At 35.1% G+C, this 17,497-nt stretch overlaps 1 protein-coding gene across 1 annotated transcript; it reads right to left on the bottom strand.

The window, feature by feature from the left end:
* Window positions 1-10,197: 10,197 nt before the first annotated feature.
* Window positions 10,198-17,243, bottom strand: RAP1B (RAP1B, member of RAS oncogene family). The gene is made up of 6 exons (XM_007953384.2): window positions 17,187-17,243; window positions 16,116-16,184; window positions 14,700-14,756; window positions 13,628-13,768; window positions 10,956-11,099; window positions 10,198-10,284 (listed from the first exon to the last, which is right to left on the bottom strand). The coding sequence occupies exons 1-6, from the start codon at window positions 17,241-17,243 to the stop codon at window positions 10,198-10,200; spliced, it is 555 nt and encodes a 184-aa protein (XP_007951575.1).
* Between the last annotated feature and the right edge of the window lie 254 nt (window positions 17,244-17,497).

Genomic DNA, 17,497 nt, shown 5'->3' with positions numbered 1-17,497 from the left:
ATAGCATTTTTTTATAGAAATACAGTATGACCCAGCAATCCCCCTACTAGGTATGTTGTTGTTGTTGTTATGTGCCGTCGAGTCAAACCCGACTCATAGCGACCCCTCCTTGGGTTTCCGAGGCAGTATCACTACGGAAGTAGGATTGCCCAACCTTCCTTCCGAGGAGTGGCTGGTGGGTTTGAACCGCCAGCCATCTGGTTAGCAGGCAAGTGTCTTAGCCACTATGCTACCAGAGCTCCTATGCACACTCATTTTCATCACAGCACTATTCACAATATCAAAAATATAGAAACAACCTACATGCCCATCAATGGAGAAATCTATCAACAAACTGGTACACACAAAGGAAAACGATGCAATCTTGAAGAACAACGATGAATCTGTAAAACATTTCATAACATGGGTGAACTTACAGACCATTAAGATGAGTGAAGTCAGTGAATTACAAAAGGGCAAATATGAGACCACTATTGTAAAAAGTCAAGAAAAGGGTTTCACAAAAAAATATTCTTTGATGGTTACCAGATGGGTAAGGAAGGGAGGGCAAACCATTAAATAGAGGGTAAAAAACCCCTATTAACTTAGGTGAAGGGAAAAAAAAGAAAATCCTATTGAGCACAATTCTACTCTGGTATAAATGGGGCACCATGAATCAGAACTGACTCCAAAGGAAATTTTTTTTTCCTTAAGTGCACTGAGCACTATGCTAAGAAGCTGTGGTTGTGTAGTGGTTGAGGCATTTGGCGGCTAACCAAAACATCAGTGGTTTGAATCCACTAGCTGCTCCACAAAAGACAAGGCATTCTGCTACTGTAAAGATTTAAACTGCCTTCGAAACCCAATGGAGATTGCTGAGTCAGTATTGACTGATGGCAATGAGTGGGAAGCACTATCCTAGACGCTTTGCCTGGGCCCTCAATTTTGCTCTTCTTTGGGGTTTTCCTAAATAAGTAGCATTGCCCAGGTCGGGGGGTGGGGGTGGATTTTGAGACATCAGAGGAACGCACTTCCCTGAACAGCGTCTTCACAAAATAAAAAGATGATAGCCAAGAAAACCCTACGAGGCAAAACCCTTCTGTCACATGGGGCTGTTACATGTCAGAAACTGACTTGATGGCACCTACCATCAATGGAAGGGGGAGGTTTCTTTCACCACTGAAAAACAGAATATATAGGGCTGATTGGATTTGGCTTAACAAAAGTGGAAGGTCATTCAGCAGGTTGACAACAGTTAATAGCATTCTGCTACTACATTGGTTCTGGAGTTGTGAGTCTAGTGTAGACTAGACCTTCTAGTGACTGATCTCATCTTCATAATAACAATCATTTATACTCTCAGCTTTCTTCCCTACCCCCAGGCCACTCACTCCTGACTTTCTTCTTTTTCTTTCTCCATACTTCATCTTTACAAAAATAACTTCACTCAAGGTCATGGTTTCAGTTGCCTCCTCTATGTTCAAGGTCCAAGTGTTCAAATACTATCATTTACCATAAATTTTGTTATCAAAAAGTTCTTTCACATATGTACCAAAAACAGGATTCCTTGCCAGCTTCTCTATTTTATCATTAATGCTCCATCCCTCTGGTTCTAATATAATCAGGTATTCCACTGTTTCCCTTCAGCCTGCATGTCTAAGCTATCAATCAATTCTCTAGTTAATCCTTTGCAAAATTTCTTGGGCTCCAGTCCTTACAACAGCTACAATCCTGAATCATTTCATGCTTACCTAACCAAAGCAGCCTACAAACCAGTTGGGTTTTCTATAGTTCTATTATTACCCCTTCCTGGGCTCTCTCTCAAACAACTGCCAAAATATGCTGCTTTAGTCTTATCATTCCCATGTAGAACAGTACAGAGGCTCCTTGGTAACTACCCTCACTATACAGTATCCATATAATTGTACTTCATTTGTAGATACTAATTTTCTCAGCAAGCCATACAATTTGCCATCATTGGTTGACTGGCTCGGGGAATCTAACAAATTGCAATACTGCTAACCAGAAGGCTGGTGGTTCAAACCCACCAGCCACTCCTTGGAAGGAAGATTGGGCAATCTACTTCCGTAGACACCTCGGAAACTCAAGGAGGGGTCACTATGAGTCAGAAACGACTTGATGGCAGTGAGTTTTAATCTGTAAAACTCAGAAATATAGTCCATATAGTTTATAGGAAAATACAATTTGTACTATTACACTTAGATACAAGTTACTAAAATTTAGTTCATTTGATAGCTTTTATTTGATCTTTCCCAACACTGGCATGTAAGGCCTTTGCCAGCAAAGATTGGGTTTTTATCAGTTGCTCTTTCCTGCCCCCTGACCCAAGCCCAATGCTCTGCACATTGAAAAAATATGATAGTAAATTTTCCTATTTTGAAATTAGTGCCTACAGGGGACTTAAACTACCACACTATAAAAAGAAGTCTTAAGGGTAATAATGGCAGATGACAAAACCATGAAAGGCTTTTAATCTCTATTTAAAACTGCTGTTAACTTTGAACCTAGGTGAACATATTATTTACATAAAAACCCTGTAAGATCTGTGTTTTCAGAAATAAATGTACATTTTGCCATAAATGCAGAATATGAGTAATTATCTATATTCTATATTAAAATCAGGTTACACTAGGTTCATCATGAAACAGGGAAATTCTCTCCACACCCTTTTACACAAATCAGAATAAAGTAATAACTGTCTATAATTTTCAAACATATAAAAAATGATACCATGCTTTTCTAAAATCGTTACTGTCCCCAAAACAAAGCTTTCAGAAATTTTGACAGATTTTGTTAGAACTACAGCTTTGCTCATTTGCCAACTTCCTGTCTTCCACACTAGAATGCAAGCTCCGTGCAGGCAAGGCAAGCACATCCCTGCTAGCCTCAGCATTGTGAATAGTGCCTGCAACATGATAAACACACAATATGAGAACTGAATGATGAATGTATAATTTGATTTTAGAAAACAAAAATCAGGTGTATATATCCCCAATTTTGGATAAAATCTGTAATTCCTAAGGCCAATTACTATTAGCCACTAACAAAGATGTTTCAAGGGACCAAGTTCAAAATATTTGCAGTATGGAGGATACTTTAAAAAACCCATGGATTTTCTCTTAGTAGTCACTTAAGGGAATATATATTTAGTTCTATTCTCAATCTACCACAATTCTCTCACACACTCCTAAAATATGAGATGTACTGATGCACTGTAACAAATTATAAAACAGATTTATTTCAATTTGAGTCCTTTAAATCACAATTTGTTATGGCTCACTGATTTAAGAGACAAAGCCGGCAAACACCTTAAAATTTCTAAGGTAGTAGGAATAGTATTCATTATAAAATACTACAACTCCTTTTCACATTTCTAAGATTTAAAAGAAAGGAGACAAAATAATGGTTGGAAATTCATGACAATACAGATTAAAGCAAACTCAGTGAAAAATATTGCAGTGATGAATTTTGACTTTGCTATCCCACATCTAAGAAATGATTAAATAAACAGTACATAACTTTCTAATTATGAAGTCCACATGCAGTACATTATATATTTATTTACATTTAAGAAAAAAGTTGTACTAATATGAAGTTTCAAACAGGATTTATACTATTTTTTAAGAAAAATGTAATGAAGTATCTTCTAAACATTCAAGTTTTTCCAAGTTTACTTGGGAACATGAAAATGAACTCATGGCTTTATGGCTGAACTGTTTTATTATTTTTCCATCTAAGGACCAGAAAAGGCCACCTACATGGTATGTATTTCCAAGCTGCAACTACTGTTTAATAGGGAAGAAAACAGTGCTTTTTGGCAAACCACAATCCTTTTTCCATCACATATTCATATAAATATTCAGACTAGTACTGGCGTTCACTTCTCTTTTTTAACTCTTTTAAAGTAGGTGCTATTATTAATCCCATTTTATAGATGAGGCAACCAAGGTCACATGCTAAGATGTGGCAAAACTGGGACCAGAAACTCACAAATTCTGGTTCCAAAGCCCACATCCATATTTGATACATTAATCTGTCCAATTTGTATCACTAAAGCTCATCTAAAACTTGTGTTGTTTCTCACCAGATCAGTAGTTTCTAACCACAGTGATTTTGCCCTTCAAACTCTCCCCCCAAGGGGGATTTGACAATGTCTGGTGATATGCTTAGAGCATTTGGCTGCTAACCAAAAGGCTGGCAGTTTGAACTCACCAGCTGCTCTTTGGCAGGAAGACGTGGCACTCTGCTTCTGTAAAGATTTACAGCCTTAGAAACACTATGGGGCAATTCTACTCTGTCCTCCTAAAGGGTCACTGTGAGTCGGAATTAACTTGACCGCGGTGGATTTGGTGTTTCATAGACATTTTTGTAAATATTGTTTGCAGACATTTTTGGTTGCCATAGCTTGGGGTAGGAAGTGTTACTGGCATCTTAGTGAATGGAGGGCAAGGATGATGCTAAATGTTCCATAATGCACAGGACTGCCACTCCCTGCAATGCACTGTAAATTCCAGGTGTGCAGGGTCTTAGTTGGTCTTGGTTGCTACTGTATCCTTATCCCTAGAAAAACGTTGGACACAGTAAGTACTTAAATATCTGAACATTTATCCATTCTTAACAGCCTAGAAAAGAGCTATGGTGGGACAATGGTTAAGGCATTTGGCTGCTAACCAAAAGGTCAACGGTTTGAACCCGTGGGAGAAAGAGATGGCAGTCTGCTTCTGTAAATATTTACAGCTTTATAAACAATTCTACTGAGTCCTATAGGACCACTATGAGTTGGAATAAACTAGACTGGAGCGGGTTTTCTTTTTTTAAGAGTCTAGAACTGTGTATTCTATGTATCTGGTAGGTCAACAAGTATTAAAAACAACTGAATGATGGCAGTGGACTCAAAGAGAGTCAAATGAATGTATTATTATTGTTAGGTGTTGTCAAGGTGATTTTTGACTCATGGTGTCCCCATGTGGCAGAGCAGAATTGCCCCATAGGATTTTCTAGGTTGTGATCTTTACAGGAACAGAATGCCAGGTCTTTTTCCTCCTGAGCTGCTGGGAGGGTTGGAACCACTAACTTCAGTTAGCAGCCGAGGGCTTAACTGTTGTGCTATCAGGGCTCTTTAAATGGATTTACAAGACATAATAAAGTGTTACGTTGTTGTTGTTATTTGCCCGTTGAGTCAGCCCTGACTCATAGCGACCCCTCCCTGGGTTTCCGAGGCAGTATCACTACAGAAGTAGGATTGCCCAACCTTCCTTCCGAGGAGTGGCTGGTGGGTTTGAACCGCCAGCCTTTGGTTAGCAGTCAAGTCCTTAGCCACTATGCTACCAGAGCTCCACAACTCCACCGTTTTTCACTCAAATGACTGCTAAGTAAAACTAATTCCAGCAAACAAGTCTCTTATTTAAGCAGGCTTCTGGAAGGACATACATTACATTTTTCTTCAGGTCTTTAAATACATGTGAGTAAAATATGTATGTAAGGAGTAAGACTTTTTTTCCTCTTAAGTGAAAATGTCTTAAAATCAAAGTCCAATGCAAACAGCCTGTATTTAGGGAATTGTTGTTGTTGCTATGTGCCATCGAGTCAGTCCCAACTCATAGCGACCCTTCCCCTCGGGTTTCCGAGGCAGTATCACTACGGAAGTAGACTGCCCCATCTTCCTTCTGAGGAGTGGCTGGGGGGTTTGAACCGCCAGCCTTCTGGTTAGCAGTCAAGTGCCTTAGCCACTATGCTACCAGAGCTCCCATTTAGGGAATTAGCAGACTCTAAATGAGATAGTATCACTAATTAATTGCTGATACGCTTCAGCAACTGGCATATACTTAGAGAAAGTTTAAGAGTTTGTTTATAAATTTCATAAAACAATTGACTAAGACAAGAAAAACAGATCTATTACTTAGAAAGAAAGTAGTACCAAGTCCACTTCATTTGAAGATTTTTGTATTCTAAGTATAACTTCATCCCACATTAAAAAAAAAAAATCCATCATTTTAATATCTGTCAAAGTATTTTAAATCCTTCCTACTTCACCCCAAAGAGCTATTGATCATTACCCAGAAGGCATTTGCTCATAAGTAATACTGCTTGATTTACAAAATTCTTTCCCAAGGAAAAGTTCAAAAGGTGGTTATGTTGATTTTCAAATAATACTAGAAAAAAATCTAACATCTTTCACTCATCATTCCTGTAATTAATAAGTTTGGCTTGCCCAAAATGTTAAATTATGAAACCACACTGTAAAATGCACCTATTACATTTAAAAAGAAGTTAAACCCATATTTATTTACTAGCATTGCTAAACATTACACAAAACATTCAAGTGGCAAGTAATTATAATGCAAGCCCTTGCATGGCAATCCAAATTTATTGAACTACTGATGCTAAGTTATACAAAATTGCACCACTTTAATTAAGGCTTTTAGTTTACATTTGGCCACCTCCAAGTAGTTGTAACATTAGGTTGGTCAATTTAAATACTGTGGCTCCCTGTTGAAAAGACACACAATCTTTACACCCAAACGTTAATGCATACAAAGCAACAAGGCATTGTTAAATAAAACAGCAATAGTTACTGCAACTTAGGCCTTGTGACCAATTACACATGATTAAAATTACTTCCCACATTCACATCCACAGTACTCGTCCACCATTTAACATCTCAACCAAAACGTTACACATGTGAAACAATCACTAACAGGCAAAAATACTAAACCTGTATATTTGGTATTGCAAATACACTTATGCATGAGCAAGCAAGGGATTCACAGTGAGAATCTACAGCTGCAGAAGCCTGAAAATGATTTACAAAAATTGTTAAATCATTAAAAAATTGTTTGAAAATATACACTTCTTGTTGTAGACCCCCACTGTACACACAACTATAAACATTGTTCCCTATGTAAACAAAAAAGGAAACACATAATAAGAGATTTGAAAAGTCTGGACATTTCCTTCCCAACAGATATTAAAGGCAACGTCTTTAATCTAAGACATACTGAAAGGACTATCATATTTTAAAGACAAGATCACTGTCTCCACAGGTTTTTCAAAAATTAAAAAAACTATATAGCTGTGTTAATCAAAGCGCTGATTTTGTACAATACAATGATAATGACCTTGAATTTCTTTAAAAAAAGAAAAAAATTACAATAAGCTACAAGTATCAAAGAAGCAAAGTTATCTGGAGTAGTCTATATAGGAGCTCTTTGGACTTTCTTTTATTATGCTAAAATAGTGGTGCTTTTAGGATTTACATTATTGTACTCTCCAATACAAAGTATGGGGTATGTTAAAGTATACAGTACACCATTTTCATACATGTACAACATTGGTGGATGAAGAATGTCTCTTAGCAGTAATACTGGATGTAGCCTCTGGTTTTACCAGTTGCATACTCTAGGACTATTATATAAGTAAAAATCTCTCTTGTGATACTGCAAAGTGATCAGAATGTGCAAACTGATGTAGTAGCTTTCATCTGCCTCTTAAAGGGTACCACCACAGGAAAGTCCATTTAAGATGTTGTAGGTTTAACAAAGTTGGAATGCTGGCACTGTTGAATTGGGCAACAGTTCTTCAGACCTGCCAAACAGAAAAAAATCAATTAATTAAAAAAAAAAAAAAATGAGTTGAAGAAAGCACATTAAAGATCCAAGGGAACACATTAAGTCTTAAAGCACTGAACTGAATGTAACAGAGTCTTGTCCTAATTATTACATTAATGACAATATAACACAGGTCATAGCAACATACTGCATGAGTAGACATTTTAATCCAAAAAGATAATCTTTTCCAGTGCCACACTGAAAGACTGTTTTTGTTTTATGGGCAAATGAAAATTTTAGATATAAAAAAAGGAAGTACCTTTGTGTAAATTTCTATTACTACCTTCCAAAGATTAATGGAACTCCATTAAAATTTATCCTTATTAGAATAGGCTAAAAGACAGATAGATATTTACTAAGAAAACGGGTGAACCTCTCATAGTACAATCCTGGAATTACACTGTAAAAATATAGAATGTACATCAGGGTTTCTAGTATCAGAACATCAAGACCTTTCTTCTTTACTCTTTTAATAAAACAAGCTAAGAAGTTGGCTCTGGGAACTAGAAAATATAAGTGTCTATACCAAGATGGCTATAACTTTACAACTGATAGTTATAGACTGTCTAATTCTAGATTTACACAGATTCTATCAACTTTAAGATGGCTATCAGGAAAAGCTGTTATTATACTTAAATCATATGTAATTAAACTGTTAAAAATTATTAGTAAATATAGTAAAATCGAAATTCACTGCCTGCTAACTACTTATGTAGTTTGGATGATTTTCTGCATATATACCTTGGCTAAAAAAAAGTTTCCTTTCATTGATTTTTTTTTTTTTTTTAAATCCTGGAGTTCAGGCTTATTGTAAGCTCCAGAAACAGTTGTTAATATAGATGTGGCTGAAATAATCTGCACAAATGTGTTGAACTTTAGGCCCTCATTTAGAGCCTGAGATCTCAATAAGCTTGGTAATCTAGTTTTCCTAAATTGTAGCAGACTAGATGTAGCATATCAGAAAGAACAGATGTATTTTGAGTTCAGGCACAAGTGTGCTGTTGAGAATGGGCACATGGACATGAATGAGTGTATCAGCAATGAGAGGATGTACTGCTAAACAGAAAGCCTTAAACAGAGGGACAGAAACTCTAAAAGATACAGAACCAGAGTGATATAGTAACAAGGGCCATTTAACGTAGGGGGAAGCAAGGCCACAGACTTCAACAGTTCTCAAGGATAAGAGTACAGAAAATAATAGTTTAATGACAACTGAGCAAGAAATCTTCACCTTTGGCATAACAGCAGGAGCTAACAGTTGAGCATTTATTATGTACTATGCACTGATCTAATGCTTTACAAGTATTAAAACTCATTTGTTTTCAAAATCTATATGAAAATGTTGTGTGCTCAGTTTTCCTTTGCTGTCTCACCTCTGGGCTTTTGTATTAGTGGTTCCTTCCCTTCAGGGGCTAACTTCTACTTGTTTTATAGATCTTGGCTTGGATGTCTTACTGACAGACTTTCCCGCAGCCCTCAGTCCATGTCTGACAAGTCTGATGCCCCAGTTATACACTCTTAGAATAGCCACAATACCACAGTGTATAGCATGGAGTTGGGAGCTAGCCTATCTGGATTCAAATTCTGGCTGTGTTATTTATTAATTATATGGCCTTAAGAAGTAATTTAATCCTTCTGTGCCTCAGTTCTCTCATTCCTACAACAAGAATAGTAATGATACCAGTATCATAGAGTTGTTGTGAGAATTCAATGGATATGTAGAGAGTACTTAGGTTTCCGAGGCAGTACCACTATGGAAGTAGATTGCCCCGTCTTCCTTCAGAGGAGTGGCTGGTGGGTTTGAACTGCCAGCCTTCTGGTTAGTAGTCAAGCGCCTCAGGCACTATACTACCAGAGCTCCTCTGTTGTTGTTGTTATGTGCCGTCAAGTCAAACCCGACTCATAGCGACCCCTCCTTGGGTTTCTGAGGCAGTATCACTACGGAAGTAGGATTGCCCAACCTTCCTTCCGAGGAGTGGCTGGTGGATTTGAACCGTCAGCCGTCTGGTTAGCAGGCAAGTGTCTTAGCCACTATGCTACCAGAGCTCCTCTAGGTGGGTCTAAACTGAAAACCTTTTAAATAGGTAAAACTTAACCGTTTTTGCCACCCAGTGACTCAAAAGAGCACCTGGACTATGGTAAATGTCTTAAATGTTAGATGATGTTATTATTACTACCAACCCTGGATTTATCTCATCATAGCATTTATCATATTTTCCAATTGTTTCTCTACCTTCTTCACTAGACTTTAATTAGCTTCACAAGGTTAGGAGAGAAGGTTGGTCCTGTTCTCCACTGTTAACGCCAGTATCAACCAGCGCCCTATTGGGCATTAAGTATTTATTAAATGAACTTATCTAGAATATTCACTTATGTGGAATACCTCACTTTTGATGATGTCAGCCAAATGATGTAATAGGATATCATACTCACTTATGAATATCTTAGAAAAGAAGTAATCGTTTCAAGTTTAGAACTAACAAAAATTCTACAGTTGTTTCCTGGATAGAGTGCCCTTAGGGTGAGTGATTAAATGTCAGAGGAAAGGCAATAAACATACCTGGCTCAGAGCTACAATGTGTTCAGTATATTAAAGCAGCTGACATGATGACTTTTTGCGGGCCTTCCCAGGCACAGGAGTTTTTCTGTTAATTTGCCGCACTAGGTCATAAAAGATCTGCAAATATATTAATTTTTTAATTTACAGGAGAAAAAACTAAAAGTTTAACAAGAACAACAACAAAAAAAAAAACCCAAAAATGAAAAAAGTAGGATTTTTTATTTTCACCTATGGGTATCAGTGAACACAGTAAAACCAGGTGCTCTTAAAATTCCTGAGTTCTTTTGTTTGTTGTTTTGAAGGGTCAAAATTTTTCTCCTTAAATAAGTACCTTAGTGAAGGAGCCTCAGAGATCTTAATTTAATTAGAATATTTACCAAAATACAAAAAAGCCAATTGTTTATTCTTCAAACTTTTCTATACAACATAACTTTAAGCTCCTTTCAAGGCAAGAACAATGAAGATGCAGGCCTTTCTGAATCTGTCTCCATCTTTTACATAACATCCTTTATATACCTAAAGACTTTAATTATTTTCCATATCCTTGTCATTTCTGTATAAACTTTTCTTCAAAGTAAATTCTACTATACCAACATTTAATAGAGAGACTGAAATAGCTTATTTATATGCATATGTTTAATGTAAGATTTTTTTTGACTGTAAGATCAACGTAGTACTTTTTTGCACAGATTAATTTGTGGCTGAATTAATACATACATATTATTTCCCACTAATTATGAATGTTGAATTTCAAACAGAGTTATCTTAAGTGTAACATTTGGCCATACCTCATTAACATTTATTTTTGACTTTGCAGAAGATTCTAAGAATGCACAGTTGTTCCACTGCCGTGCTAGATTTTGACCTTGTTCCTTTCCTACAACTCTTTCATCTTCTAAGTCACATTTATTACCAACCAGAATCATTGGAACCTAAAATAAAATTTGTGAGGGTAAAAATAAAATAATAAAAATATGTCTTACAAATTCAAATCCAAAGAAAACTAAAAGAGTCAGTAATAATAAAATTTAGTTAAATATGAAAGCCTTAATTATGTTGATTTAGAAGACTTAAGCACAATTAAAAGTATTGATTTTCAGGTATATTAATTATATTGTCAATTGTCTCCATTACCTTATTATCTCCTGTTAAATGTAACTCCAAAGAAAAGAGGAAAAAAAGGAAAATCCCTATATGTTGAATAAAACGAACATACTGTAAGTCCTCAATGAATCAATACAGATACAAGTAAGAATCTTTCACAATATCGTTAGAAAACTATGACTTACTTATAAAAAAGGAAAGAAAAAGTTAAAATTACGTCAAAATGTTGTTGTTATGTGCCGTCGAGTCGGACCTGACTCGTACTTAACAGTAATTACAGTAAGCAAAAACACAAAATCATTTAAAAAGAAGTATAAAGAAGTGTTACTCTGAAAGCCAATATATTTCAAGATTTAGAATGTTTGAGGAGTGTGAATTCACTTCAAATTTCCTGGTATGTCAACATGCATTTATGACATAAGGAGCTCAATTTCACAACACAAGAAGGACACATTTGGAAGGCTCCTACAGTTTATTTTAAAAAGCTAGAAAGTTAAATCAACTTAAAAGAGCACTATAGGATAAAATAATACTTATTCTGCAAAACCAGTATAAACCATTTTGACTTTCCAAAGCATTGTTTTGGGAAAAAAGTTCATGTAGGAAAACAATACTTTTTTTTTTTTTTTAGGGGAGAGTTTTCTTACTTGGATGTAAAAGATTTTAGCAGTTCTACACTGCTAAGTTTTACACACACATCCCCATCATTTAAAAAAAAATTACTTTAAACATGTAGCTGATGTCTTGTAGGATTAATCCTTTTATAGTCTTACAATGAATTTCACTTCCAAAAATGCTTTTAGTATAATCATTTTTTCTAGCAAGTGGGGAGTGTGGTCCTTTGATCACGTAAATGATCAACTATAAAGAAAAAACCATCTAAAACTTTCTCAAGATAAAGTCCAGCAGAAGCAGACCTTATCTGAATTAAATATCCTTAATAAATAAAATTAAAAGATCCCACTTAAATAGTACACAGGAAATCAGACAAAAGGAAGTAGGTTTTAGGAACATAAAATGCTACTTACTGTCTTTTTTCCCCTCAAGTTGGAAAGCAATGTCATGAACTACAGACAAGTTTCTATGTTCCAGTCAAGCAGCCAAGCCATTTTCTAGGCTGATCCTCAGTTTCTGCACATTCTCAACTTTGCATATTGGCTCATCAGTTATATTTTTTTCTTCCAATTATCTTCCCTCCTCTTTTTATATTAAGATAACTTCAACACATTTTTCGATTTACTTTGACTTACAAACCAAAGATCTACCATTTTCATAGAGCTTTTTGTATTTATTCCAGGCCAAATTGATTTTTTATTGTTCTATAAATACTTGTTATGCTCATTTTTACTCTTTTTGAGTTCCTTAAAGGGAGGAACCATGTCCCAAAGTTTTTTGCTTCCCAGTATCTTCAAGAGTTCCCAGGTGTATTAGGTGTTCAGTAAGTACTTGTTTAATACAAATAACTAAATGAAACTACATTAGTTACTAGAGATAATAGAAAACAGATTAATTGAAAAATGAGGTTGCTATAAATATGTAGGGTTCTAAGGTTCTCTTGTTTTTGAAGTCTAGAAAATGGCACGATCTACGGTGGTATCCTCCCAGCTCTCACAATATTTGCTACAATTTAACTGAAGTACAGTGGTTCTCAAAGTATGAGTAGAACCAGCAGCATCAACACCACCTGGAAGCTTCTTAGAAACAGAAATTCTTTGGGCCTATCCCAGATTTACTAAAGCCAGAAACTCTGGGGGTGTGGGCCTACAATCTGTGTTTGAATAGGCCTTACAGGTGATTCTGATCAAAATCAATTTTGAGAACCATTGCTATATATACCATGATAAAGAATTAAAATAATTTTTTCTATAGGGATTAAACCCCATTATGATGCACTCTGAAGGGACATCTAAACCAAGTTTAGATTCCAATATGTTTTTGCTTTTTTTTAAAAATTATTACGCTCTTTCAAAGTTATAGATGCTTGTTATGTGTTCTGTTCATATGTATGTCTGATTTTTGTTTAAAAAAAAATAAAAACTTTTGATTCTACCAGAAACTGGCCAGAACATCATTTGCTCCATTAACATTTGCCTTCTACAACCTTTCCCTCTCCTTACATAACATATGGTTTAAAGATAGGGTATAAAATTTATTTTATACAGGATAAGGGCAGAGCAAGGAATTTTTCACTTTCTACATTATATATATATTTGAAAACATGTACTGAGTGTTAAAACGTATTTTTGCCTTTCAAGAAAAAGTTTTTGAAAAGCAAGAAATACATAAACTTGAAAAAAATGTTAAATTGGATACCACTACAAAACAAGAGCTTAAAAATATTAGGAAGTCAGCTTACATCATCAGTGTCTTTAACTCGAAGAATTTGTTCTCTCAGATCTTGCAAATCATTAAAAGTAGACTGTGCTGTGATGGAATAAACTAATGCAAAGCCTTGTCCATTTTTCATGTACAAATCCCTCATTGCTGTAAATTGTTCCTAGAGTTGGAGGGAAAAAAAAAAAGCTTTGACACTTAATTTGACAATTTTCAAAGTAGTCTATAATTATACCCCAATGAAGAAGAGTGTTACAGTATTATATAATGTTTCTTAAGATTATAGTCCATGGCAAAATATAATTTGAAAAACTGGTATTTCGAGAAATATGTTTTTTTAATTTTAAAATAACAGACAAGAGTAGATTTATGTATAATAAATATACTCATATAGATTAGAAACAGCTCATCTCCAAAAGTTACTTAAAGGCAGCTCTTACATATGGTAAATTTTTAAAAATTTCTTAATGTGTAAGGCATCCAAATTGTACCCTCAACTTGGTTAGCTACTTAATGTTCTAGCTCTATGGAATCCATTAGTGTGCTTACCCATATCTTGTCATTTCCTACAATTTTTCTCCTTCACTAGATTGTGAACATTTGAGGGTAAGAACACAATGTCTGGTATATCAGGTACTCAAACATTAGCTGAATGAATACCATAAACCTGAAATAAATCTTCCCTTCAACTTCAGATACCTATAAGTCTAGCTGGCCTATAAATACTTTGAAGAGGAAAGATACCATTCAAAATACTTCACACAGACACTGAAAAATAAAAATTCTTAATAATGACTTTTTCACATTATTTGAAATACAGCAATATAATATTCTAACTTGCTTTACAAGTATTCGTGAACTTTAAAAAATTCTCACTCTAACATTCTAAATAATTCCTCAATAACTGACCTATTGTAATTAGAAAGTACAATATAAAAAATAATGTAAGAGTTCAAGAGAATAAGATAAACAGTTTCCATATTTAATGCTAGTACTTTTAATAAGCTTAATGAATACATGGTTTTTGGAGTATTAGCATTTGTGAGGGCAGTATTGTAGAAAGTATACGTACACTTTGGTACTTAATTACATACCGTTCCTGCTGTATCCAAGATTTCAAGCATACACTGTTGTGCATCTACTTCAACTTGCTGAGGAAAAAATTCAAATAATTTAGTTTTTATGTACACAAGAATACCTTAGCATACACAAAAGCTAATATGATTTTAAAAACAGACAGATTATAGCTACATTACAAGGAAATCCCAGGCAATACTTAAGAATAACCAGATAACCAAGGTTCACAGATCCCTAAATTGTATCAGGTATAAAAATCTTGTTCTCAACACAAGGATACCTATAACACTGACTCAATATGAATCATTCAGCATTTAATGCTGGAAAGGAAATGATTTCAAAACAGCTCAAACATAATTCTAACAACATTAGAAATGTTTCTTTCTCAACTCCCCCATAATACTTTAGGATACACTTCAATTTCTCTAGATAACCATAGCCCCTACCATTACTGGTAGCAAATAGTGCCATAGCCTATCAAATGAATTATATAACCCTGTTACCTATTTTGTCTAATATTATCCAGGGTAAAAAAAAAAAGACAAAAAAGGTACTTAGATGTGAAAACAAAAGAGTAACACTGCCTTACAGCTGAGGTATAGGAAAGGGTTTCCAGTTTTTTTTCTTTTTTTAATGACTGTGGACGTAGTGAGAGAAACAGAAACAGTATCTGTACAGCAGGGACAAGGCTGGCTGCTACGCAAACATGAGAAGATAATTCTCTTCATACTAAGTTGAAAAATCTGTATATTAAGTTTTATCATGACATGCTGTGTTAGGACATGGAAATTTACTTTTCTATTGTTAGCAGTGGCACTTTCTCAAGGAATTCTAAGTAAAAATGTTGGGGAGACCCCTGGACTCACATCTCTAGGTTAAAAAGAAGGAAGTCTGAACTATTCAGTCCCTCTAGAGGGAAAAACATGAAGGTTACCACTTGCAATGGATGTTGCTATTGTTGTTATGTGCCGTTGAGTTGGACCTGACTCATAGCGACCCCTACTTGGGTTTCCAAGGCAGTATCACTACAGAAGTAGATTGCCCCATATTCCTTCCGAGGAGTGGCTGGTGGGTTTGAACTGCCAGCCTTCTGGTTAGCAGTCAAATGCCTTAGGCAATGGATAGCCTTACTCTAAAGTGTACAGGTCAAATTATAATTTTTAGACAATAAACTTAAGATTCTCTACGTGCATGCATATGAGTGCTTAAGATTCTCCAGAACTGGCAAACACACAATGCCAGGGAATAATCAAGTGTGAACTTTGCTCCCTAAATAATTTTATAAATTAAATCTGTCTCTTCATTCTATTTTACACATAACATTCAGTAATTATAAAGCTAAAAATAAGTGTGTGTGTGTGTATATACACACACACACACATATGTATATACATGTGTGTATCAAAAGCAAATGACCTTCTAAAATAAGATACCTTTCTATAAGAATCTTCTATCGTAGGATCATATTTTTCAACAAAAATTCCTTGAACAAACTGCACAGTCTGAAAAAAATGAACACACCATTAGACTTCTTAAGAAACAATAACAACAAAAAAACCCACATAAGAACAAATCTAAATCTGTAAATTCAAACTACTGATTTCACTTTGGAGATTATACCATTGATGAAAAAAACGTAATACATTTGAATGTATCCATTTGTGAGAAAATTTTCTTAGAAATGTCTTTTGTTTCAGTTTTAAGGGCCAAATTTGAATTTTATTTAGAATATAACTAGCTATTGAATATATACACACATGGGCACATACAAGACATTTCCCTATTACTTTGGATATATTTATAATGAAAAAGCAGCTCATGTCAATCTGTACTTCAGAGTTTGATCCAAGCATGTCAAGTTCTGTGCTACTCTGGCTACTCTTGAGTGGCCAAGTGAGATGGTTTTATGTCCCGAGATCGTTTTATGTCACTTGAGAGAAAGAGGTCTTCTTGTGGGGCTTTGCTAAACTGTCAAGTATTTCACGCTATCTCCTGTAAGCTTCTCCCTTACCCCACCCCCCACCTCCAAGTTGTGTCTTTTCTTGCTATAGTATTCCTTGATGCAGAAAATGTGGCTACTAAAATTATGTGAAAAACTAGACAAAGTTAACACTTGAAAAGCTTTTTAAAATAAATGTTATTTGATATTTCCTAACATGAAATAAATAATACAAGCCCACTCACAAAGAAAAAGACCAAAATTTACTTCTATCTGACTCTGAAATAGAAAGAGACACATATTTATATGTTCTCACCCTCTGTGCTTAGTCCAAACTATATTCTGCTGTACCTTACATCAGTTTGGAACTAATGTCCAGAAAATGATACACCCAGATATAACTGAAAATTGAGTATAATTACAAGAAAAATACTATAATGCTTCTTAAGCCATTATGAAATTTCATCTTAATAAACAAATGAAGCTTAGTAATCAAAACCTAAATCTCCAAAGCAAAAGAACATGTGTTGGAGAGAACAGCTTAAATACAGTGAGAACAACTTACCAGAGCAGACTTTCCAACACCTCCTGAGCCAAGAACGACTAACTTATATTCACGCATGGTGCAAACCTGTTGTTAAAACCTATACGTAAAAAAAAAAAAAAAAAGGAATAAATTCTTAAGGAATACCTTTGTATTCCTGTGCTTCTTATATAAATAGGACATACCCAAGAAAGCAGATTTATTTAAAACTGTTAACTATACTGTGCTAATCTGGAACATTATATAAACATCTCCTGAAGGATGCTATTAGTAGAGGTCTTTATAACACAGCACAAAGAAGTATTTTATTGTTACAAGATGCCAGTAACAAA

This window comes from Orycteropus afer, unplaced genomic scaffold (genome assembly GCF_000298275.1).
Source record: "Orycteropus afer afer isolate SDZICR_OR568_19922 unplaced genomic scaffold, OryAfe1.0 scaffold00392, whole genome shotgun sequence".
Lineage (NCBI taxonomy): Eukaryota > Metazoa > Chordata > Mammalia > Tubulidentata > Orycteropodidae > Orycteropus > Orycteropus afer.
Note: the sequence above shows the minus strand (reverse complement) of the source record. Positions and strands in the feature narration are given on the sequence as shown.